This window comes from Vombatus ursinus, unplaced genomic scaffold, assembly GCF_900497805.2.
Source record: "Vombatus ursinus unplaced genomic scaffold, bare-nosed wombat genome assembly UNPS02014868.1, whole genome shotgun sequence".
Lineage (NCBI taxonomy): Eukaryota > Metazoa > Chordata > Mammalia > Diprotodontia > Vombatidae > Vombatus > Vombatus ursinus.
This window is the reverse complement of record NW_020954646.1, coordinates 648574-673751: the sequence shown is the minus strand read 5'-3', so window position 1 is coordinate 673751 and position 25178 is coordinate 648574. Positions and strand designations below refer to the sequence as shown.

Below are 25178 nucleotides of genomic sequence, written 5' to 3'. Positions count from 1 at the left end.
AGGGAGGAGAAGAAAGAAAGAGAGGAGAGGGAAACGGCCAAGGAATGGAGATCCCAGAAATGATCAGAGGGAATGGAGTCAAAAGTACAAGCACGGCAATTAGCACTGGCAAGGACAGACACTCATAATTGGAGATGAAGGAATGATGAGAGTATTGTTGGAAGTCAGAGGTTTGCAGAAGAGATGAAGGGGTTGCCAATAGATTCCTTAATTTTAGTAAAAAAAAAAAAAAAGGCCACGTCATGGGCTGAGGAGGGTGGGGTGGAATTGAAGCCTTGTAGATAATCCAAATATTTACTAAGTGTAATAGAGAATCAATCTGAGACGAATACAAGACTTGAAAATGACCAGTGAGAGTCCAGTTAGGGTTCGAGAGCAGGATGTTGTACTGCACCTAGGCAACTTGGTTTTAAGACTCCCTCTGCTAGCCCTGGGAACCACAGAAGCAGGAGAAAGATGGGAGCATGAGAACAAAAGAACGAGACAGCAAGGGATTCTCTCTGCAGCATATGACATCATCGATCATTTCTTCTCGATCCTCACTTTTCTGTAGATTCCCATGTCACTGTCCTGGTTCTCCTAGGTTTCTGACCACTCCTTCTCAGTCTCCTTTGCCAGATCTTTGTCTTGGTCACATTTGCCAACAGTGGGCGCTCCACAGGTCTCTATCTTAAACCCTCTTCTCTTCTCCCACCATATTATTTTACTTGGTAATCTCATGAGCCTCCATGGATTCAATTATCACCTCTACGCTGATGATTTTCAAATCTGCTTGTCCAGCCCTAATATCTCCTGACCTTTACTCTTCCATCTGCAACTTCCCATAAGACATCTAAAAGTGGGCGTCCAACAGACACTTGAACTCAACATGTTCAAAATTGAATTCAGCAGTGGATGGCACGCTGGACCTACAGTCAGGCAGATCCGAGTTCAAATATAGCCTCAGACACTTACTATCTATGTGACCCTGAATAAATCATTTAACTGCTATCTGCCTCAATATCCTCAAATGTAAAATGGGGGTAATATTAGCACCCACCTTCCAGGTTTTTTAAAGATAAATGAGATAATATTACAAAGTGCCTTGTTAACCTTAAATCTCTATATATAACAGCTATTATTCTTTCCCACTAAACCCTCCCTCTTCTGAACTTCCTAATAATGCTCAGTCCCCTAGGCTTTCAACCTAGGTATCTTCGTTGATTCCTCACTCTGTCTCTCCCTCCATATCCAACCTGTTGCCAAGTCCTGGCAATGTTACCTTTGTGGCATCTCTCACAAGTCCTTCCTCACTTCAGTTCATCCTCCATTCAGCTGTCAAACTGATCCTTCTAAAGGCCAGGTCTGATCATATCCATCCTCTGGTTAGCATTCAAAGTCCTTTCTGATCTGGGCCCTCCCAGCCACCATTAAAGCAGATGATGAAGGATGGGCTAACTTCAAGAGAAAACTAGTTTTCAGTTAGTGCCAGGAAAATGAAAAGGGGGAGGAGGAGAAATGGGGAGGGAGATGGGGAAGAGGTCAAAGGGGAGTCTTTAAACCACAGAGCAGGGGTCCAAACAGGCAGTGTGTAAAAAGGGCACAGATAAAGCAATTCCTAAGTATGTGGGAGACAGATGAAGGTAAGTGGGAGGAAATGTTACCAGAGAAAAGGAATTTTTGATTAGAAATGGAGGTGCTAAATGAGAGAAATGAGGGAAGCAGGAAGTTGGTATGTGCCAGTTATTGGACAGAGGCTGTACCAGGCAGACAGAGTCCCCATAGTACTTTATTCAGCTATCTACTTAATAAACTTGTTGGCATTGTTTTTACTCTCCTTATGAACACCAAGTAGACCAGAAGGAGGAATAGTCTCTCTTTCCCTACTGGTCTCCTATGTGAGATTCAATGGAAACTTAGGAATTTCTAGAGTCAACCCAAACACTCAGCCAGATAAAGATAGAGTAAGTCAGTCAATAGCTACATGCCTTACTCAAAACCTTACAAGTAAGCCAACCCGGTACTAAATTGGGCTAACCATTCTGTTTAGTGATCCTATGTATATACTGTTGAACAAAGGTAGAGAAAATCAGGAAACTGCTGACTGGGTCCAATACAAATTTATTACAGAACCTCAACCGGGCCCTCACTACAGCAAGGCAATCCCTAATTAACTCACTATCCCACTTGCCACAGTGGCTCTTCTAAACATTTTGATCCCTCCTCAAACCTCCAAAAGCTCTCCTTTCTCCCTCACTCTCTCTGCTAAGAATCTTGCCTCATATTTTATGGGAAAAAATTAGCCCATTTGCCAAGAGCTCACTCCTCTCCCCTCCTTCTCATCTTGTATCCTCTATATGCCTTCTGCCACTGTTTCCCCTTTCACCCCATCTCACGTGATGAGGTAGCCCTTCTCCTTGCCATGTGCCATACCTGCATATATGATCCTGGGGATAAGATTGTATGACTAATAAAGCTGACTGAAAAGAAGCACAGAGGATTTCCATCTTGAATACTGTTTTGCTAGTGGGATGAAATAGGTGAAGATGTTGATTTGCAGATGGATAAAACATGGTGGTTTAGTGTAGGAGACATTAGAAAATGGGTGGAACGTTAGTAGGTGAAATCAAGAAGGGATTTTTGAGAGAACCACAGAGGAAGCTCAAATGGATTAGAGAAGAATTTGCTTCTGATTCTGAATTTGCTTCAGGCTTACAAGAATGGGGAGGGCCACCAGTCATTGGAACGAGTATGAGAGAGACCAGGGCTCTCGGTACTCAAGACATCAATCAGGCGGTCAATCTGTTCCTCAATTATACTTCACTTCTTCCCAAATGCTGCTGCAGAAGTATCGACTGATCATGACTGTAGCACTAGGCCCTGTTCCCAGATCTCCTCCTCAGAATCAGCTGTACCCAAAGGATGTAGACCATTATGATCTCTCAGGCTGTCTAGGTTGGAATTCCCCATCTACTATGGCACCAATAGACAAATTCAAAGCACTTTGTTGGCTCTCCCCAACATCCTCAAACCCCAAAGGTAGAAGATGAATTAGGTCAGGGAGTCTTAACCTCTTTTGTGTTCTAGGGCAGGCAGGCTGCTGAAGACAATGGAGTCCTTCTCAAAACCATGTTTTTAAATGCATAAAATATGTGAGATTACAAAAGGAGATCAATGCTATTGAAACACAGTGATTGAAACATATTTAAAAACAAGTTCAAGAACTCTAAGTTAAGAACCTTCATAATAGATGATGGTGAATACTCCCTTCCAGGGTTGACTTCCTTTGATTCTATGCTAAATCCCTGGTCAGAAGAGGCAGAAATTGGACCCATCCAAGCCCAAGCAAAACTAATTTAAATCTCAAAAGAAATTCCAACTAGACTTAATTCATATTAAGTATGTCCCTGTCTCTGGTGAAAAAAAAAAAATCACCTTAGTCACTTTTTAACTATCTTTTATTCCTTTACTCTGAAAACTGAAAGATTAGTTGTTTTGCAAAATAACAATGATTTGGGTTGAAAATTTGTTCCAACTCTAATAATCAGAGAAATATAAATTAAGCAACTTCAAAAGACTACCTTAGACCCATTAGGATGGCAAAGATAGTTCAATCAAATGATAAAAATTCAACAATGATGGAACTGTGAAATTCACAATAGGCACATTGATAGTAGATATGTACACTGGTCCAAACTTTCTGGAAAGCAATATAAAACAAGCATAAAATGCTACAAAAGTGTTAATATTCTTTGACCCATTGATTTTACTTCTAAGATGAGACTCTAAGGGAATTACTGAGAAGGAGAAAAAGACACATACAAAAAAACACTCATAGGGGCATTAATCCTAATAGCCCCAAACTGGAAACCACCCACGTGTTTATGATTGAGGGAATGGTGAAATGCGTCTGGATATGTGAATGTAATGGAATATCAGCGTGCCTCAAGAAAGGACAAATGTAAAGATTACAATAAACTATGGGAAGATTTTTATGAAATGATACAGACTCAATAAAATCAAGAAAAATGAAAAGAACAGTACAGGCATTGGCTAAAAAGACCTAAGTAACAGCAACAACCTAACTCTGAAAAATCACCAGAGGAAAAAGCATTCTGAAGGAACCAGGAAGCCAATGGGATGTTTGTGTTGCCATCTTGTCATAGTTAATAGAAATTGTTAAATGCTTAACAGACTTTAAAAAATGGAATTTATGATTTAACCTAAGAGTACTTCTTTTTATTTTTGTCATAGTCATGTAGGTTTTGTTTACTAGTATAGAGTTTAGAAGAAAAAGGTACCCCAAGTGATTTGTTGTAATCTCATAGGCTAGGGGCTGGTTCAGATCCTGCATCAGCCTCCCGTGCTGACCTCACTTCGGCAATGTGCCTCCCCACAATGACAGCAAAGAGGGACATCATAGCAAGAACAGTCATTACCTCTCAAAGCACCAAACAAGATGCACCAAATGTTGCAGTTTTGACTCTCTATTATGTGACAAATGACAAGTCTTTAGGAAACTTTCCCCATGTAAACCTTTCCCCTTGAAGATGCCTGAAGTCTCTATGGTGACATGAACCTGGCCCAAGTGGATCCCCATGGTCATTACAACTTGGCCTGAATGGCCTGACACTTCCAGAGGGTTCAGCTGGTACTGGAAGCTTTCCCACACTCATTCAATTTGGGGGGCTTCTCCTCAGGATGAATTCTCTGCTGTGGAAGAGGATGGCCCCTCTGACTGAAGGCTTTTCCACGTCTGTTGCTTTTATATTGCTTCTCTCCATTATGAATTCTCTGATGATAGATCGAGGATGACCAGTGACTGAAGGCTTTTCCACATTCATTACACACAAACGGTTTCTCTCCAGTATGAATTCTTTTGTGTTCAGTAAAGTTCCCCCTGTGGCTGAAGGCTTTCCCACATTCCTTACATTCAAAAGGTTTCTCTCCAGTATGAATTCTCTGATGTTCAGTAAGTTTTCCTCTCTGGTTGAAAGCTTTCCCACATTCATTACATTCATAGGGCTTCTCTCCAGAATGGATTCTCTGATGATAAATAAGAGAAGTCCTGTGGCTAAAGGTTTTCCCACATTCATTACATTTAAAAGGTTTCTCTCCAGTATGAATTCTCTGATGCAGAGTAAGGTTTGAGTTTTGCCGAAAGGCTTTCCCACATTCGTTGCACTGATAGGGCTTTTCGCCAGTGTGAATTCGCTTATGTTCAGTAAGGTGACCACTCTGGCTGAAGGCTCTCCCACATTCATTGCATGCAAAGGGTTTCTCTCCAGTGTGAATTCTCCTGTGTTTATTAAGGTTTCCCCTCTGGCTAAATGTTTTCCCACAGTCATCACACTCAAAGGGCTTTGACCCCGTATGAATCCTTTGATGTTCCCACTGATTGAGGGCCTTCTCACATTGAGTAAGGGGTATCTCTACAATGTGGATTCTCTTATGCTTAATAAAGGAAGAACATGTACTGAAGGCTTTCCCACATTCATTACACCGATAGGGCTTCTCTCCGGTGTGAGTTCTCTGATGGTCAATAAGATGCCCTCTCTGGGTGAAGGCTTTGCCACATTCGTTACATTGAAAAGGTTTCTCCCCCGTGTGAATCCTCTGATGTTTAATCAGATGCCCCCTCTGGCTGAAGGCTTTTCCACACTCGTTACATTGATAGGGCTTCTCTCCGGTATGAATTCTCTGGTGTTCTGTCAGGCTTCCCCACCGACTAAAGGCTTTCCCACATGCATTACACTTGTGGGGCTTCTCTCCAGTGTGAACGCTCTGGTGCTGAGTAAGATACGACCTTCTGCCGAAGGTTTTGCCACATTCATTACATTCATACAGCTTTTCTCCAGGATGGAGTCTACGGAACTGAATGAGGTCTGAGTGGTAACTGAAGGGCTTCCTGCATCTATTATATTTGTAAAGCTTACTCCCTGGGGAGATCCTACTACGCTTAATTAGGTCTGAAAAGGATTTGATGTTCTTTCCCGGTGTATCATATTTATGGAGGCTTCTTCCTGGAGGAACTTTTGGCTGTAAAACAAAGATTGACCCCAGACTAAAGCTTCTTCCGAATGTATTGCATTCGGGGACACTCCCCTTATTCAAAGCTCTTCTGTGAGTGACTGTTACTTGTCTGAATTGTTTCTCCTGTTTAGTCTTCTGTCTCTGTAACCTGACATTCCACTCCCCAGCTTTTCCTATTTTGGAATACAAAGGACCATCCTTTGGTGGGCTTTGCTGTAATGGAGCTCCCATGGGAAGGCTGCCATGTGTTGGAGGTGAGCCCTGGATTTCACGCTTGGCATAACGACTAAGGGAATCTGAAAGAAATCAGAAAAAGAGAACCATTAGCAGCCACTAATCTCTGTGAGGGAGGACACAAACTGCTTTAGGTCTGGATTTCTGGGCCTTCCAGCAAGGAGAAAGATGCTCGTTTTGGGAAAGGTAAAACAAACTCTGTTAAGAGGGAATTGAAGGGGGGCAGAGCCAAGACAGCGGAGTGAAAGCAGTGACTTGCTTGAGCTCTCCCCCAAACCCCTCCAAATACCTGTAAAAAAAAATGACTAAATAAATTCTAAAGCAGCAGAACCCACAAAAAGACAGAGCGAAACAAATTTCCAGCCAAAGACAACCTGGATGGTTGATGGGAAAGGTATATCACGCCGGGCGGGGAGAGGAGCGCAGTTCGGCGTGGGCGCGCAGGCCACAGCGACCCTGGAACAGGCCTCAGAGGACTGAATTGCGGGCAGTTGTGGCAGTTTCCAGACTTCTCAACCCACAAACACCAAAGACAACTTAGAAGGTCAGTGGGAAAAGTCTGTGACTGTGGTGAGAGAGGAGCTAGGTCTCAGTCGCAAATCCCGAGTGCAGCCTCTGGGGCAGCGACTGCCTCCTGAGCTTCCGGCCCACAGACTGAGGGGGAATCGAGTGGCTGATCAGAGGGGGATTGCAGGAATCTCTTTGCCAGGGCTGAAGCAGGAATCTCTTGCTTTGCCAGTGCTTGGATCTGGGTCACAGTTCTGAGGGGCGGTCCTGGGACGAGGAGGAGTGCTGGCGTGGTGGAGTTTGTTGTGGCAGTAGAGAGGAAACACCCCGCCCCTCATTATACCACCTTGGAAGAACTGAAATTTACAGGTCCCTAGAAGTATCTCTGAAAACAGCTGTACAAACCCCTGAAGTTTGGGACAGTACATTCTCCACATTGGAAGCAGACTCTTACCTTAACAAAGAGTTTAAAACTCACGTAATTGACCGGGATCATGAGTGAGCGGCGCAAAAAGAGTCAGACTGTATTATCTTACTTTGGTGACAAAGAAGATCAAAACATACAACCTGCAGAAGACAACGAAGCCAAAGCTGCTACATCCAAAGCCTCCAAGAAAAATATGAATCAGTCCCAGGCCTTGGAAGAGCTCAAAAGGGATTTTGAGAAGCAAGTAAGAGAAGTAGAGGAAAAACTGGGAAGAGAAATGAGAGTGATGCAAGAAAATCATGAAAAACAAGTCGACAGCTTGCTAAAGGAGACCCAAAAAAAATACTGAAGAAAGAGGGAATTGAAGCCCAAGAAAGTGTAGAAGACAGCAGCATACTACCAATGTCAATTTTTGAATTATGTTCCAGGACACTGAAACCACTTATAGACGTCATTAAAAAACAAGAGATTCAATATAAAACCCAGCTATTTTCTTGGCAGACAGAAGGGTGGACAGAATGGAAACAGCAGAAAAATGAACTCAGGTAATACTCAGTTGGAAAATAACTTTTAAGCTCTGCAGACAAAAGTGAGCAATCTGGAAAAAAGGGCAAGGGAAGAAAGTTTCAGAATTATTGGATTTCCCTGAAACTGTAAAGGGAAGATGAAGAGACAATGTGGTCTGGTGGAAAGGGAGCCAGAGTTGGAGTCAGGGGGCTGGATTTGAAGCCCAGTACTGCTACTTAATACCAGCACGATGTGAAGCAAATCCCTTAATCTCCCTCGGATTCACCTCTAAAATAAAGAGGTCAGACTGAATGATCTCTCAGATCTCTCCTCCTCCAAATCCCTCATGCTGTCATCCTACAGATCTGATCGAAGGATCTCAGGAGTCATAAAGGAAAAATATCCCACATACACAATCAGGAAGAGATTGCAGATCAACAGAAGAGAAGGCCCAAAATGCCTGAAGCACGCATTCAACTTGGACAGACACACGATTCTCAGGGATTTCTACAACGGTGACGTGACAGAGGAAAAAAACAATAAGAAATGACAGAAGCTGGGACAGAGCCCGAGCTAAGCAATCCAGCACTTCATTTCCAAATCAGCTTCCCTGCAAAGCTTCTCATTCTGTCAAAAGGCACTATATAGTCATTTAAAAGGCCCCATGAATTTAAGAAGTTTATGGCAGAAAAGACTAAACTTAAAATGTGAGGCACTGGGGAGTAGGGCGATCACTGTCCAATTAAACTCCTTTTTATCAACAACTCAGACAAAATGGGCCAAAGCAATCAAATATGCAAACAACAGAAAGCTGGGACAGCAAGCTCACCCATCAGATGACAGGAGTCAGAAAGTACTCAGGAGGCTAAAATGAGGGGGTGAAGCAGCAGGGGATGGTGGGAAGAACTCTGGACCAAGAACCCCTAGGGGTTCTTTACCTCTTTGGTGTTCTGGAGCCCTCGGCAACCAATACAGAAAAGCCGTCTCCAGATCTACATTCATGATTGAAGGAAATTCCAATAAAGAGGGTCCCTCATCTACCACCTCCAACACCCCCTGGAACAACGTCGTCTCCACACTGAAAAGATTTGGGATTACTTTGTATTTACTTATCTCCATACACGTTGCTGCCACCACCAACCCACTCAGTAAACAGAAAGTTCTTGGAGGGCAGAAATTGTTTCATTTTTGCCTTTTTACTCCCTGCATCTATTAGGGTTACATTGCAGGCATTAGCAAATGCTTATTGAATCACGTGGCCTCTTCCGCCCTTCTTGTAGATTCTGTGCTGTGAAAACAGGAGAGCAGTACGATGGTAACAATGGAATTAGATACTACATCTCACTTCATGTGCCACAATACATTCTAAATTGAATCAGTGATCCATTTATTTAAAAAGCATAAAAAGAATTAGACACAAGTGGCTTTTATCACCATGGTGGAGGTTTGCCATTTTATATCTAATAAACAAAAGGAAGGAACTACAGAAGAGCAAATAAAGCTTAATTATAGAAAGAGCTTTTACACAACAAAAAGCAATGCTTCCAAAATAAAAAAGAAAGAAAGCACAGGGGGAAGGGAAGTTTTCTATATATGCTGCTTTCCATATATGCTTTCCTCCTAAAAGGAAGAAAAGTCCAAAAATATTCTTAGCAGCAATATTTACAATAGCAAAAACTTGAAAACAAGTGGAAACAAATGAATGGCTAAACAAATGAGAGTAGAAAAATGAGAGTAGAGTGAAATATTATTACACAATCATTTAGTTCATTTTGTGAAGCATCTGCCCTGGGCCAGGAAGTATGCCAGGTGCTGGGAGACGTAAAGACAATAGGAAATGGGCCCTCCCTAAAGGAGCATGGGTAAGAAATGACAGAAATGAAGGAACCAGAGAAGGGGAGGGAAGAGAGACAGAGAGAGAGAAAGAGACAGAGAGAGACAGAGCGAGGGAGAGAGAGAGAGAGAGAGGAGAGAGAGGGAGAGACAGAAACAAAGAGAGAAGAGAGAGACAGAGGAGAGAGACACAGAGAGAGAGAGAGAGACCGAGAGAGAATGAGATTGAGAATATTCTAGGTAGCTATGAGCTAGTGGAAAATATGAATGCCAAAATATTCATAGTTGTTCATGATAGCAAAAATTGGAAACAGTCCACACATCCAATTGGGTAATGGCTCAATTGAGATACTAGCTTAATGGAACACTATTACTACACCATAAGAAAATACAAACAGGAGTAGAAATCAATATGGGAACACAAGACACGATGCAGACTGAGGAAGAAGCAAAGAAAACCATGCCCACGCTTACCCTGTGATAAAGCCTGGAAAAAATACACAAAGGGAAAATTGCTCAAAAGGCCACAGAGAAGGAAATAGGACTTTGTTTCTCTCCCATTAAAGCCAATATATACTTTAAAAAAATGACATACACTGAAAACTGTTGAAGCTTACAACCATGATCATATCTCCAACTTGGTGGTAACCAGCAAATGAGGCAGCTGGGCGTCTAGTAGGTAAGAGTGCTAAACTCAGAGTCAGGAAGACCTGAGTTAAAATACAGCCTCAGATACTGGCTGTGTGACCCTGGACAAGTCATTTAACCTCTGTTTGTCTCAGTTTCTTCAACTGTAAAATGGGGACAATAATAGCATCTACCTCCCATCGTTGCTGGCAGGACAAAATGAGAGAACATATGTACAGTGACTTGCTTAAAGCACTACGTATTGATTTAATGATAAATTATTATTCTACGTGATATATTAGTAATTACATAATATTACTTAAAGCAATTAAGTACAGGCGCTTGTTTTTGTGGATGGTACTAAGTTTTGAAAGAACTTTTTAAGCTTAAAAACTAAATGAAAAGGAATGACTTTTCATTCGAGACTGGGAAATACGGGGGGGTAGGGGAACGGAGAGGTCAGGAAACTGACTTAGTGAATTGGAAGGAAAGAGTCTCTGAGCCGGCTCAGGCTAGCTAGTCTTAAAAGTGATTTCTAAGAAAAGTAGATTCCTCAGAGCTAAGAGTAGTCTGCTAAGAGCTGACATAAGTAGCTCCATTTTGCTGTGGATTTGCCATCTTTGCTATGTGTGACCCCTGCACAAACTGAGGACCAGCTCACCACAGCTGGTTCCCATTAGCATCTTCTTTCCTCCCCTAACTGGTGCAAAAGACTTGCTCATTACAAATGCGGACTGCCCAGCCCCAAGACTTACACCTTCCGTGTTTCTCTTGTCTCATAAACGATGGCCGGTCCCTCTTGATTTGAGGTTAACTAATGACACTAACAAGGAAATTGCCCTTCTCTAGCTCCTGCAGCTAGTTAAATAATTCACCTTCACAAGTCCACCTCTTTTCTTTGTGTAATCAGTTGCATTATGACAAGCACTCTGTTTTTTTCTTTTTGTCTCATATAATTACCAGCCAGATTCTAAGAGACACATTTCCCTCGACTGCTGGCAAAGTGGGTCTCACCCCAAGTGAATCAAAACTGCAGTGTCCCCATCTCTGGCTTGTGCTGGCTTATTGGGAGTTGCGAGTTAAGGGGTCTAAAAGAGAATTCACACAACACTAGGCCAAGATTTTCCCCCCAGACCCCTCTGTGAGGAGAGCTCCCTGCCCAGCATTTCCAAGGTGCAGCCACCTAACCAAGCCGCTGAGCTCTCGTCCACCATGGCTGTCTGTCACTCACTCACCTGGACAAACGCCTCTTAAGACTTCGCCCTCTGGCATCCAGGGCACCCGACCTCTCTCCAACTGGGAGATAACATCTGGTTTGGAAACTGGAAGCCCTATTCATGAAGAGAGGAAAAGGGAAAGTTCTGGGGACAGAGGGCCAACTCAAAATTCAATTAAAAAGAGGGCAGTGAAGAAGGACCCAGTAGCAATTCATCGAAAAAACTATGATTCTGCCAGTCTTAGAAAATCTTCTTCCACTGAAACAGATGGCATCCTGCAGCCCTACGCTCCCATGCACTGGGCCAAGCTGCCTCTCAGAATGTCCTGGAGTGAGGGCCCTACCGAGGACTTCTACAGCATATGCTGGATTCCCAAAGAAGTCCAAGACAATGGATCACACGTTTGATTTGGATGCAAAAAGAGCATTGGTTCATCGATCCCCCTCCCTTCTAAAAGAGTAGGAAACTTCAGGTCTTCAGGTGACAGGACTAGGGCCTTCACAATGGTCTTGACCTGGCATATCAGAGTAGCAGCTTCAGGGCTACCACAAGGAAGCTATGGGGCTTCAGCTGGGGACAGGGAGGAAAAATATCAAAATATCAAAAAAAAATCAACCACAAAGGATTATGGAACCTCCTAACATCATACCAAGTGCTGAGTATTCCTGCACAAAAATCCAAAATTCAGATTAAGCATTCTAGGTACACACACACATATACATTCCCCTCCAGCCCATCCTTTAACAAGTGATACTCAAATGACATCCAAGTGAACAGTTTCTGAGTCCCAAGGGAAAGCGGTCCTTACCCAGAGAGACCAGGTTCTCATAGTTCTCCAGCATCACCTCCCTATAAAGGGCCCTCTGAGCAGGGCCCAGCCTTCTCCACTCCTCCTGGGTGAAGTCCACAGCCACATCCTTGAATGTCACTGATTCCTGAAACATCAGACAAATTCCTGATCACCTAAGACCCATCCATGGAAGAGCCAGAGAATTGTCGGGATATACTGGGCTTTGGACAGGATAATGGGAACCTAGATCTATAAATGAAAGGTCACTTAATCCAACCCCCTCATTTTTGCTGATGAAACTGAGGCCCAGAGAAGAGAAGTGATTCTGTACACAAAATACATGTCCATGCCAGAATTCATACTCGGGTCTTATGGCTCCAAGTTCAGGGTTCTTCCCACTCATTAACCTGTACATTCTATGCCAAAGATGATGCCAACAATGACAAGGAGGAGAGAGAAGAGGAGGAAAAGAAGAGCTAACACTGAAATAGCACCTACTACATGCCAGGCACTGTGCTAAGTACCTTACACATATTTTCCCATTTGATCTTCCCAACCTTGGGAGATAAGTGCTGTTATTATTCTGACTTTATAGATAAGGAAACTGAGGCAAACAGAGGTTAAGTGACTTGTCCAGGGTCACAGGCTAGTTAAGTGTCTGAGGCCCCATTTGAACTCAGAGCTTTGTGACTCCAAAGCCAGCACTCTCTCCACTGCACCTGAGATTCGAGTTGTATTGAACACTGTTGAGTTCAGCATGTAGATATTTGTTCTCTATTGCTCAAGTTCAGCCTAACAAATCGTTTGCTAAAGAGAAAGCCATGTCATTTAAAGTCTGAAATTGTATTATTAATACAAAGAGCATGTGTCTTTCCATTAGATATGCCATGGGAGTGTGCAGTGGCCACCCACACCTCTCCTGCCTTCTCTGACTTGACTCATTCTCCAACCTGTTCTTGCACTGGCAGATCTTGGTGCCCAGAGAAGAACCACCACATGGTCACACTCAGGGTCCTATGGGTCACACTGCTGTGATGGAATGCCACACCCCCCAACTAACGATGTCCTCTAGTCATCCCCCACTGAGGAACTTCTCCTTACACAAAATCAGCCATTCACAATTACACTTTTAGATCTTAAATGTTAACTTAGCAAAAAGGCCAAAGAATCACATTTTTTAAAAAACCATCATCGTAATTCAGTATTAGAACTAAAGCCTTCAGTGTCCTCTGTCTCATAATCGCTCCATAAATGTTCTTGATGAACTGTTTCCATGTTGAATGGATGGTTCCATTGCTAAGCTGAGTTGACCCAAGCTATGCTTGACTAACACCTCATTGTCTGAGTCAAACCAGATGATCTGCTGGGTAATTTCTCTGATTATCTGTTGCCAAGCTATTCTTCTGCTCAGCTGGATTTCCTTCTCAACAACTGTAGTAACCATCAGCTTCACACTTAGGTGGTATAGTTGTGAAATCTGTCCTCTCACCTCTCTTCTCTTATCTCTATGGGTTCATACTCTGGGCCTTCTCTACAAAGAATAACTCCACCTTAACAGACTTAGCAGCTAAATTCTTATCTTCTGTCTACATCATTGAACAATTTTGTTGTCCATATGGATCCAGTAGAGTACAGCTGGTTACATTTTTAAAAATTAGCAATTAACTGTCACAGAATTCTGAATCATAGTAAATGTTTCTAAAACTGTTTTATCTTAGAACTCAGAAAAGACCTATACCCCAGACAAATGAACACTCTGAAAGCAGATTTAACTCACAACAAATTGTTCCATATGAAAGGTCAGCACTTTAAAAGGTTAGTACCTTACAGATACACATTAACATCAGCAATCATGCTCCATTACTGATCACCATATTCTAGGCAGAATGAAACACAAGACAATAAATCGTAAATCTTAGAGTAAAGTGTGAGTTCACCCCACCTCCAGTCACTATTTTGCCCATTGTGCTCTCTCTTCAAAACGGCCACCTTTCTTTGGATTGATTGTAGAGACCTTCATGAACATTGTTCCCCAGCAAATCCAAACATTTATTAGACACTGTGCTAGAAAGCAAGGCAAGACATAAAGGTGGAAAAATAAACTGTGGTCCCTGCCCTCATGCCACGCATCATCTAGTACAAGACACTATGATAAAGAGAAATAATAGAAATACAAAATAACATGCATATAAGAGGTACCCACCAAGTACTTCCCAACATGCAAGGGAAGAAATGTTACTGCTTGATTGGGAGAGAATGATCAGGGAAATGCCTCAGAGAAGAGATGATATTTGCCCTAGGACTTAAAAAATGGGAAGTATTTTGAGAGATAGCGAAGGGTGTAGGAAGGACTTTAGAGGCATAAGAAGCGGTATGAGCAAAGACGGGAATACCATAGTCAGATTCCAAAACTCCTAACTCAAGGAGAAAATATTATGAGAAACAAGAAAAAAATACAATTCAAATATGGCAGAGCCACAAGCAGAATCACACAAGACTTAGCAATGGCTACACTAAAAGACCGCAAATTGAAGAAAGCAAAACCAAGAAGCCAGTATACATATGTACCACAATGTCAATAGAAGGAACAATCATAAAACAACCAAAAATGACGACTGAAAAATTACTGAGAACAAGCATGGCTCCAAAAGAGGAACATGAAAAGACCCCCCCCAACTCCTTTGCAGACATGGAGTGAGGGGGGTCCATAGGTATAGAACATTACATGTACTGTCAGTCTTTTAACATACTGATTGATTTTGGTGATTTTTCTCTACCTCTTTCTTTTTTTCTATAAAAAATTCTTTTGTTGTATGAGCTGACTATCTGGGATGGGGCAAGGGACACAGGAGGAAATTTAGACTGCATAAAAACAAGAGTTGTCAACAAAAATGTCTACAAAAGAGCCAGTGTGATCTTTGAGGATCCTCTAAGAAGACTGGCACTTTAACTGGAGAGTTCCCTATCCTGGCTGTGTGTAGTTTCTCCTTTGTTCTCAAAGAGGACCATGACATCAAGAAGACGGTGCCATGACTTGCAAGTGAATTGGATTTAAGTGAGGAAGGGCTGTGCAAGGTCACCAGCCTCACTTTCTCCTCTGGTGCCATCTGGGTCCGGTGGCCAGATACCAGGACAACTAGAGATGGTCTAGCCCTATCATGGCTAGAGATTGAATGGTTAAGAAACTAGATTAACACAATGGGGATATAAGTAGAGAGAAAGGGACAAATGGGATAGACGTTGCAGAGGTGAGAAGAGCAAAATCTGTGATGTCATCAGGGTAAAGATTCACTGACGCAGCCTGCAACCTGTCTATAACTAAGCAGGAGTTGGAGTGATTTTTTAAGAAATTCTTGCCCAAAGCCAACATGGTACTGAGCCTCTCTGCACTCAGCCAACCTGGTCCTCAGCCAATTGACCTGCAGTCCAGGAGCAGGCCCAGCCTATGCTTGAGACCCAGCCTGCTTGGTACAATCTGCCAAAACTTGTGCTCTGCTACCATTGTATTCAAGAACCCAGGACCCTCTGCATGTCTTGCAAGGTGTAGAGGCCACCTCATATAGAGATATAGAGGACAGAGCACCAAACCCAGAAGCAGAGGCCCCAGGTGTAAATCCGGCCTCTTTCATTGACTCCCTTCATGACTACAGGTAGGTCCCATCCCTTCTGTGGGCTTCCTTCTCATCATTTGTCAAAGGAGGGGGTTGGGTTACATGGCCTCGAGGGTCCTTTCCAACTCACCCCCACGATGAGGTGGCATCACGCTAGGACCCTGAGGAAGTGAGTCCCCACTAAATTTCATCTCAAGAGAACAAACCCATAATTTTAGCTTCACGTGATCTTTCTAGAACTCAAAATGCCCAATTATGCTACTGTTTGCCTCCACTTTCCCAAGAGGATTTGTGACTCCTGGGCTGCAAAAGAAAGCTGGATTCTTCAGTTCAAATGGCTTCCCAATCTAGAATGAATGAATGGGAACGGAAAGCCATGTAAAGTCTTTCTATAGCCACCTCAGGAACGAATCTTATTAAAATTTGAATTGTTGCTTCAACAGTTTGAAGAACCAAAGAATTTTAATATTGGAAGAGTTAGACCACTAGCCATATTCATAAACCCTGTAACCAGTTATGGTTATGACCCAAGGCATCCAATTGTTTAAAGGAACCATTGGGACAGGTGTGTGCTAGAACATGCTGTGTTATTTGTCTGGATAATAGGCAGCAGGAACAATGGACCTGAGGTCACTAAGACCTGAGTTCAAATCCTGCCTCAGCTACTTCCTTGCTGAGTGACCCTAGGCATGCCCCTTCACTTCTCGTTCTCTCCCTTTCCTTGTCTGTAAAGTGGAGGCAAATAAAAGCTCCCACTCCCAGGGTTGACGTGAGGATGAAATGAGATAATCATTGTAAAATAGTTGGCAAACCTTAAGTGGATATTTAAATGCTAGCTATTTTATGATTAGCAAGAGAGAGATAGACAGACGGACAGACAGACAGATAAAAATTTGGAAACAACCTAAATGCTTAATGCATGGGAAATGGGCATGATTTGTTGTTGTTCAGTCATTTCGTCACGTCCAGCTCTTCATGACCCCATTTGGGGTATTCTTGGCAAGGATATTGGCTATTTCTTTCTCCAGTTCATTTGACAGATGAGGAAACTGAGGCAAACAGGATCAAGTGACTCGCCCAGGGTCACACTGCTAGTAAGGTTCTGAGGCCAGATTTGAATTCAGGTCTCCCTGACTCCAGGCTTAGCATTCTCTCCACTGCACCAGCTAGCTGCCCTGTTGAGTACAACAAACTGTAGCCTATCAAAGTGATGGGACGCACTCTGTGTCCATCGCAAGGAGTAGATAAAAATTCAGAAAGAGAAAAACGCAAAGTAAAACTTAGCAGAACTAAGAGTTTCACTATTGACTGCCACTAGTGAGCGATCTTTATATTTTAAAAGTGTGAATGAACGATCGGATATCAGAGGGGGATGTCAAAGGCACGGTGACAAGTATACACAAACAGTCATTGGCACATATAGCAAAAGATCTCTGAGTTCATTGGTGCCAGGTCCGAGAAGTGCTAAAGGACCGTTTGTTGACTGATTAAGAGATGGGTTTGGGCCCTCCCTCCATTTCCACAGAATACGGCTTCTCCCCACCTGAGCAGACTGCCTTTGTGACTCTTGGTAGCTTCCTCACCCAGGGGCCAACTTTCTGGGAAAGGGCTTCCTGAAAAACACTGAGGCTGGTCCTTGGATGACAGACATATGGCCTATGACTATGTCAGTGCTTTAAGCCACCCTGACTTTGAAAGGGCTTGCCCATCACTGAAGGCCCTCAGGAGTCTTCTAGAATCCAGACCCGGTCACCACCACGCCCTGTGAAGGTACCAAATATGGGGAAAAGAACGTTGTGGAGCTGGAAGGAACCTTTGTAGTCACCTGGCCCGGCCTCCTGCCCTATGGACTGAACTGCTGGATCACTGGTGTGGACATCGTGGAGCTGTCAATATTCATTCTGAAACGAGCCTGTTTTTATTACGGAGGCATCCCAGCTGTAAGGATCTCCGACAGGGTGGGGAACCTGCAGCCTAGAAGGTTACATGTGCCCTCAAGGTTACAAGTGGCCTCGAGGCCACAGCCTCCTCACCCCTGATCTCTGAACTCTAGAGAGGTTCCACGGGAATGGCTCGCTCTCCGGAGACAATCAGTGGGGCTCGGCGTCCTACACTGGGCTTGGCGGAGCCACCCCCACTGATAAGGGAAAGAAAGGTGTCTCTGGCTTGGGGAATGAAATGGTATCTCAGGAGAAGGAGAGGAAGTCTTAACTCACCTGAAAGCTGGAGGGCAGGAACCCAGAAATCATTCCTTCCTCCTCAGTCTCCTCAACGCTCCTGTCTTGATAAAGGGCAGAACTAGGACAGAAGAAAGAAGGCATGAGGGTGGATGAGCAAGTCTGCAGTTCTAAAACTCACCAGAGTGAGATTTCCCACAAGTTACCTGGGTATGAGGCCACAGCGTGAGAATTCAAAGACAGTTAATAAACGCCTGTTAAATAGTTCAGGTAGAGACTTGCCCTTACCTACTATCAGGGAGAAAGGCTATGGATATCAATAAATCAACAAGAGACAAGTAATCAGCAAGCTTTTTCTTTGTGCTAGGTGGTACAGTGGATAAAGCACCGGGCCTAGCGTCGGGGAAGATCTGAGTTCAAATCCGTCCTCAGATACTTACTGTGTGACCCTGGGCAAGTCATTTCTAACCCCATCTGCCTCAGTCCCTCACCTGTAAAATGGGGCCACACTGGAGAAGGAAATGGTAAGCCACTCCAGTATCTCTACCAAGAAAACCCCACGGATAAAATCCACGGACGCCACTGAATGACCAAACGACAACATGTGCTGGTTACTGTAGGGACAAATAAGACCTAGCATTGTCTCATTTCATTCTCACAACAACCCTGGGAGGTAATTACTTTTATCATCCCCATTTTACAGATGAAGACACTGAGGCAGAGAAAAGCTAAGTGACTTGCTAAGTAAATGTGAGACAGAATTTGAATTCAGGTCTTTCTCATTCTGAGTCCACTGCACTATCCACTGAACCCCCTAGCTGCCCAAAGAAAGATAAAAATGACAAAGGCCTTGCTTGCCACGTTGTTGGAGGAAAACAACACAGAGACACTTACATAATATAAAGACAAGGTAATCTCAAGAGGCGAGGCAGGGAAGGGGATCAGGGAAGGCCCCATAAAGGAGGCCTCGTGAGCTGGGCATTGAAAGAAGCCAGGGAGTCTAAGAGGCAGGGGTGAAGGAGGGCATCCCAGGCACAGCAGACAGCCTGGGCGGAGCCTGACCAACAAAGAGAGGCTGCTCGGCCATGCCGGAAGAGTCTAAGTCACCAAGCTCTGCCCCCACTCGGGGCTGCGTGATACTGAATGTGCACCTCGGCCTCTCTGTGCCTTAGTCATTTTTTTCCACTGATGAAGACAAATACTTCCCCACTTCCCTTCCTAGCTCAAAAGATGTGCGGGGCATCCACTGGCTGGATTCCCTGGAGTGAGTCCTTTGGCAGCTAGAGATTGATAGAGAATCCCCAGAAGTGGGAGCACAGGTGACAGATAAGAACCATGAAAGAGGAGTCAGCCCCTCTGGAGGGGCTTAAGTGACAGTTATGCAGCCCTGATACCTAACAAATTGGCAAAGATGACAAAAGACAGAAATAGGAAAAATGGGTGGAGCCGTGAAAGTGACTTATCCAAGAACACTCCAAATCACTAATAAGAGAAATGCAGTCGAAAAGGAAGAGGACAAAGGGGAAGAGGGCTAGCACCTTGGACAGCACCTAAAGGTTTGCAAAGTACTTTACAAGTATTAACCAATTTGATTCTCACAACAACCCTGGGAGATGTTATTATTATCCCCATTTTGGAGATGAGGAAACTGAGGCTGACTAAAGTTAAGTGACAGGGTCATACAGCTAGTAAGTGTCTGAAGCTGGATTTGAATTCTGGTCTTCCTAACTCCAGGCGCTGTGCATTATCCACTGAGCCACCTAAATTGGAGATAATCTCAGAAAGAAGGCAAAAAAGGGGCATCAGGAAGGAATTCCTGCAGTGGGAAGCTAGGAAAGTCAAGGGACAGAGACAAGAAGGAGCCAGGGAATAAAATAAAAATTAAAAAAAGGAGCCAGGGGCTCCCAAATGCCCAGAGTCTAGAGGAGCGGCCAGGAGGCCAGTGTTACTGGATCACAGAGTACATGGAGGAGAAAGAAGACTGAAAACGTAGGCGGGGCCAGGTTACAAAGAGCTTTCAGGACCCAAACAGAGCGTTTTTAATTTGATCCTTAAGGTAACTTTGTCTAACAAAGTCTCCCAATCTGTAACTTGTGGACAAGGTGAAGATATGTTGCCAGATATCATCAGGTGAATTCAAAACTGCTTAAATCACTGGACCAAGAGCAGTCACAAATGGGCCAGTGTCAACTAATTTCCCAAGCAGATGGCCCCAGGGATCCAACCATGCTATTCAACATGACATCATAGCTTGTGAGCTAGAAGGATCCTTAGCTCATTTCATCTCTCCCCACCCCCACCACCATCTCTCACTCTTTCCTCCTTCATTCCAGGCTGATAAAGAGGGAGCCCTCCTCCAAGACAAGGCTCAGCACCCAGGGTCCCATTCCCTTTTGGCTGCAGCAGATTGCCCCACCTACTGCCCCCACTCACTCTCAAATCTTCAGCCTCCCTGCCATCTAATACTGCCTATAAGCATGTGCATGTCTCCTACACCCTGGAAAAAACCCTCCTAGATTGCTATCTGTGAGCTCATGGCCCTGCTCCTATGGAGCTAAGATGCCATTGCAATGTAGCTGGCAAGGGGAGAGAAAGACATGAATGGAGGGGGCAGGGAAGAGTGACCAGGCACACAGAAAGAAGGGAAGGGTCAAGAGAGAGGTTGAACGAATCATGTATCAGTTTTGTAAATTTGGGTTTTGTAAACAGATGTTCAAGAGGCCTATAGATATTACTCGGCAAATCTATAGGTTCTTTGTTTATGGCTGGGGGGAGTACGGAGTGAAGGCGGAATGGGAAAGATTTGAAAGTCTCCGACAATCATGTCCATTTGTCAGAATGTTCCACAGAACCACCAAACCCATTCCCCTAAGCCTTCATAAATAACCCTCTGGGCAGCCCAGCAGGAGCTGGGCAGCCTCACTCCTGTTCAATCTAATTACCGACTTGTCAGGAGATCAAAATGGCCTGGCAGCTGCTGGTGGATGAAAGCCTATTTACCAAGAGTGGGAGGGAGTGAGAGCCCTGTGTGGCATTAAGAGCAAAATGGCGCACCCAGGCAGCAGGCTCCACGTGTGGCTGCCTGGTATGCCATGGCCATCGCTAATTTAATAGAACCTGAGAGACAGAAGGCAGCAGATGTCGGGCAGGACAAGCCACCATCCCCTCCTCCCACACCCTGATGGAACCTGAGCCCCAGAGCCCTGGGAACAGCATCCTCCCCCAATGGCAGAGCCCCCAGCCCAGCCCCCAAGGCCAACATCCAGGGAAGTCATGTATGGAGACGTGGTCTGGCAAGTGCCACTGTGGCCACAACGACAAAGGAACCGAAAAGAGTTCCCACCCCCAAATGGCTCAGCACCCAAAATGGGCACTGTTTTATCGGGGACTGACATTGAGGAAGCTACACCGCCATCTGCTCGGGCAGCACCCTCAGGACCACCGCACTTTCCCACCCCCCCCCCCCAATTAGAACGTAAGCTCCTTGAGAGCAGGGACTGTCTGCCTTTTCTGTTTGTGTCCCTAGCATTTAGCACAGTTTTGCAAATAGTGCCTGGGGCTTAATAAATGCCTTTTCATTGACTCAGGCATAGCTGAGGGAGCTGGGTGGCTCAGTAGACTAGGCTTGTAGCCAGGAAGACTTGCTTCAAATCTGGCCTCAGACACTTACTGGATGTGTGACCCTGGGCAAGTCGCTCAACCTCTGTTCACCTCAGTTTCTTCATCTGTAAAATAGGGATAATAATAGCACCTCCTATTAGAAGCAAGAGTTGTGAGGATCCATTGTAAAGCACTTGGTACAGTGCCTAGTACACTGTGGGTGCTATATAAATGCTTATTCCTTTCCCCTCCCTTCCTTCCTGCCCTCCCTACTCTCCTTCATTCATAGCAATTGCTAGCAGCCAGAAAAGCGGTCACTTCTCTGCCTTACAGGAGAGCCTGGTACCAAATCATTGTAAATAGGCTGAGCTAGGAGGGCAACTTTCCAGGAACAGCAAGGTTACAGAGACAATCAGCCCGGAAAGATCTGATTACACTGATCAATTAAATTAGAAACCAGGAGTCAGAACATTGAGGAGGCTGAAGAGGCTGAGGAGGCTGAGGAGGCTGAGGAGGCATAACCCCGCTGCTCTCCTCCTGCCAAACAGGTGAAGAAGAACGTGGTTTGGGGGTTGTTTAATTGAGGAAGAGAGTGGGAAGGACAAATTATAAATCATTCAGCAATAAATACATTAGGAAAGAAGGAGGGAGAGCGGGAGGAAGGGAAGAAGAAAGAAAAAAAGGAAGGAAGGAAGGATGGATGGAAGGAAGAAAAAGAGGAAGGAAGGGAGGAAAGGAAGGGAGGGAGGGAGGGAGGAAGGGAGGGAGGGAGGGAGGAAGGAAGGAAGGAAGGAAGGAAGGAAGGAAGGAAGGAAGGAAGGAAGGAAGGAAGGAAGGAAGGAAGGAAGGAAGGAAGGAAGGAAGAAAAAGAGGAAGGAAGGGAGGGAGGGAGAAAGGGAGGAAGGAAAGTAACATGGATGGGAACGCAGCAAGTGTCAGGTAAGACTCAAGATGGCAGAACGGGGCCAGTCTGTATCAGGGAGGGAGCTTCCTCACCAGGAGCTGGTCTGACACAAAGGAAATCCCATTTCTGGTCCATAGAATCAGCACCAACCAAAGCTAAGGCAGTATAGAATGGTGAGCACAGGGCCAGCCTGGGAGTCCAGAAGACCTGGGCTCATACTTAGCTCTGAAGCCCAGCAGTTTTCTGACCTTGGTCAAACCATTTAACCATCAGTGTGGCAAGCTACTCCTCTATGAGACTATACCTTACACTCTCCCCTCCCCTGGCCAGCTTCGGCCCCAGCACACACATAGACACCAAAAGATACATGCAGACATACACACAAATACATAGGCTTGGCATGTGTGTGCGCGCGCACACACACACACACACACACACACACACACACACACACCCTATAATCCTCACCTCACTCCTCAAGCACTAGGATAAGTGCTCTGTGGTCACCTCCTTCCCTGCTGTTTTCTAGCTGTTCTATCCCTACCTAATTGGCATGTGCCCAGCCAGCTCCTCCTCAGGGTCCTCTCAAGTGAAAAGGGCTCAGATTAAATCTGTTCTCTCCAAAGACTGATTCCTGCCTCCCAAAGGTGCCTGGACTAGCTTCACCTTCATGCCAAGCTAGAACCGGGGGCTTAACAGCAAGGCCTTGTTAGCTGAGACCTTCACTCTGGGGCATAGATCATTCTCCCTGGCAAAGAATTGTACCTCTCCCAGGGCTCCAGGCTGGACCTTGGAGACTCTCCCAGGAGTTCCTCATACCACAGAAAAGATAGAGGCAGTGGAATGGAACCAGAGGCGTCAATTGTACATCCAACCTAAGACTTACATAGACAACCCCAAGAACCTCTGGACATGCCAGTAAGTAAGCATGTGATATATGGCATTCATTTAGTCAACAGTAAAGGAAATACCTGTACAAGGCACTCTTGAAGATGCAGCCTAGCATGGGGAAGAGAGCACTGGATTTCTGAAGACCTGGGTTCAAAGCCTGCCTCTGGCCTTCAGTAGTTGCATGACATCCAGTGGGTTACTTTTGTTGAACCCACTCTGTATATTGAGGAGGTTGGCCTAGATATCTCCAGGGTCCTTCCCAGCTCTCAATCTAGTCAAGGCCAGGGCTTTTAGCCAAAATCCAGTGAATTTAGAGTCCCATGGAGCTCTCATTCCTCACTGTGGCACAGAGAGTACCAAGATTCTAGGGCTGGGCCCATGAAACACCAGCCTGGCAGATCCTACCCCAAGCCGTAAACGTACCAGTTCTGGGTCCAATAATAAGCAGCTCTGATGACAGGGTGAGAATGCCCAGTTTAACCACAGCACTTTGAAAACCCCAAAGGACCACAGAACTAGAGCTAAGGGAACTTTGAGGCCATGTGGTCCAACCCCTCCCCCCCACCACCCCATTTTATATAGGAGGAAACTAAAGCCCAGAGTGATGGGAAGGGGCTTGCCCAAGTTCACACAGCTCATAAGGTGCAGAGTTAATATTTGAATTCAGGTCCTATGACTCCAAGGTCAGCATTCTTCCATGGTACCATATAGTGTCCAACCTAGAGAGGCATTCTGATCTATCTCTGTGAGGGGAGGAAGTACCTAGTCCTATACCAACAAGACATCCTGTCCTTGAAATGCTGAGGCAGCTTTTGAGTTCAGTGCCAGGGACCTCAATGAGAACTAAAATAAAAACAAAACAAGCCATTTGTCAAAGACAAATGGGGAAAGAGATGAGAAGGAAGATGGGAGACAGTCCAGTAGGGGGGGAAACAGTTTTGGTCAGGAGGGCCTGGGTTCAAATTTGATCAGTCAAGAAGCATTTACTAAGCACCTACTACGTGCCAGGTACTGTGCTCAGTGCTGAGGATACAAAAAGAGGCAAAAGACAGTTTCTGCCCTCAAGAAGGGCACAGTGCAATGAGGGAAATAACAAACAAACATGTACAAGCAAGATATAGACAGGATAAGGGAAGGCCGTTGAATCAAGAGGGCGTGAGAAAGTCTTCGTGTGGAAAGTGGGATTTTAATTCGTACTTGAAAGAAGCCAGGGGCCTCACGAAGCAGACATGAGGAGGGGGAGCATTCCAGGCATAGGGGACAGCCAGAAAAAATACCCAGACCCGAGGGATGGAGCATCTTGTTGGAAGAACATCTAGAAGGCCAGTGTCACTGGATCTAAAAGTACCATGCCTCACAGCAAGGTGCAAGAAGACTGCAAAGTTAACAGGAGGGGCAGGTTATGAAAGGCTTTGAATGCCAGAGGATTTAATATTTGATCCTAAAGGCAACAGAGAGTCATTGGAGATTACTGGGGCATGGTTAGACCTGTGCTGGAGGAAAATGACCAGCTCTGGAAATGTAGGAAATGATTTAGGGAAAATCCCTCCTTTCCTTCTTATACCTACATGGCCTTAGGCAAGTTACTTAACCTGTCTAGGTCTCAATTTCTTCATCTGTAAAATGAGAGCATCAGGCTTGCTCTCAAGGGGTCCTTCCAGCTCTAAATCCTAGGATCCTAAGATGGTGCGAGGCAGCAACAGCAGCTAGAATCAGGGGAATCGGGAATCCTGGAGTTCGAATCCAGACTCAGACAATGGAGCTTTGCAACCCTTAAAGCAAGGATGGTGATGATGACGGTGAGGGTGATGAGGATAGTGATGATGATGGTGATGGTGAGG

The 25178-nt window shown here is 44.8% G+C and overlaps 1 protein-coding gene across 1 annotated transcript in view; it reads right to left on the bottom strand.

Annotated features, from left to right (window-relative positions):
* Window positions 1-3969: 3969 nt before the first annotated feature.
* LOC114028041 (zinc finger protein 260-like) overlaps window positions 3970-25178 on the bottom strand; it is a 23054-nt gene continuing 1845 nt past the window's right edge. The window contains exons 2-5 of the mRNA XM_027842230.1: window positions 17982-18063; window positions 12173-12299; window positions 11383-11478; window positions 3970-6308 (exon numbers count right to left, since the gene is read on the bottom strand). Coding sequence (XP_027698031.1) covers window positions 4624-6308; window positions 11383-11478; window positions 12173-12299; window positions 17982-18014 — 1941 coding nt within the window. The 5' untranslated portion in view covers window positions 18015-18063 and the 3' untranslated portion in view covers window positions 3970-4623. The remainder of the gene's footprint in view (window positions 6309-11382; window positions 11479-12172; window positions 12300-17981; window positions 18064-25178) is intronic.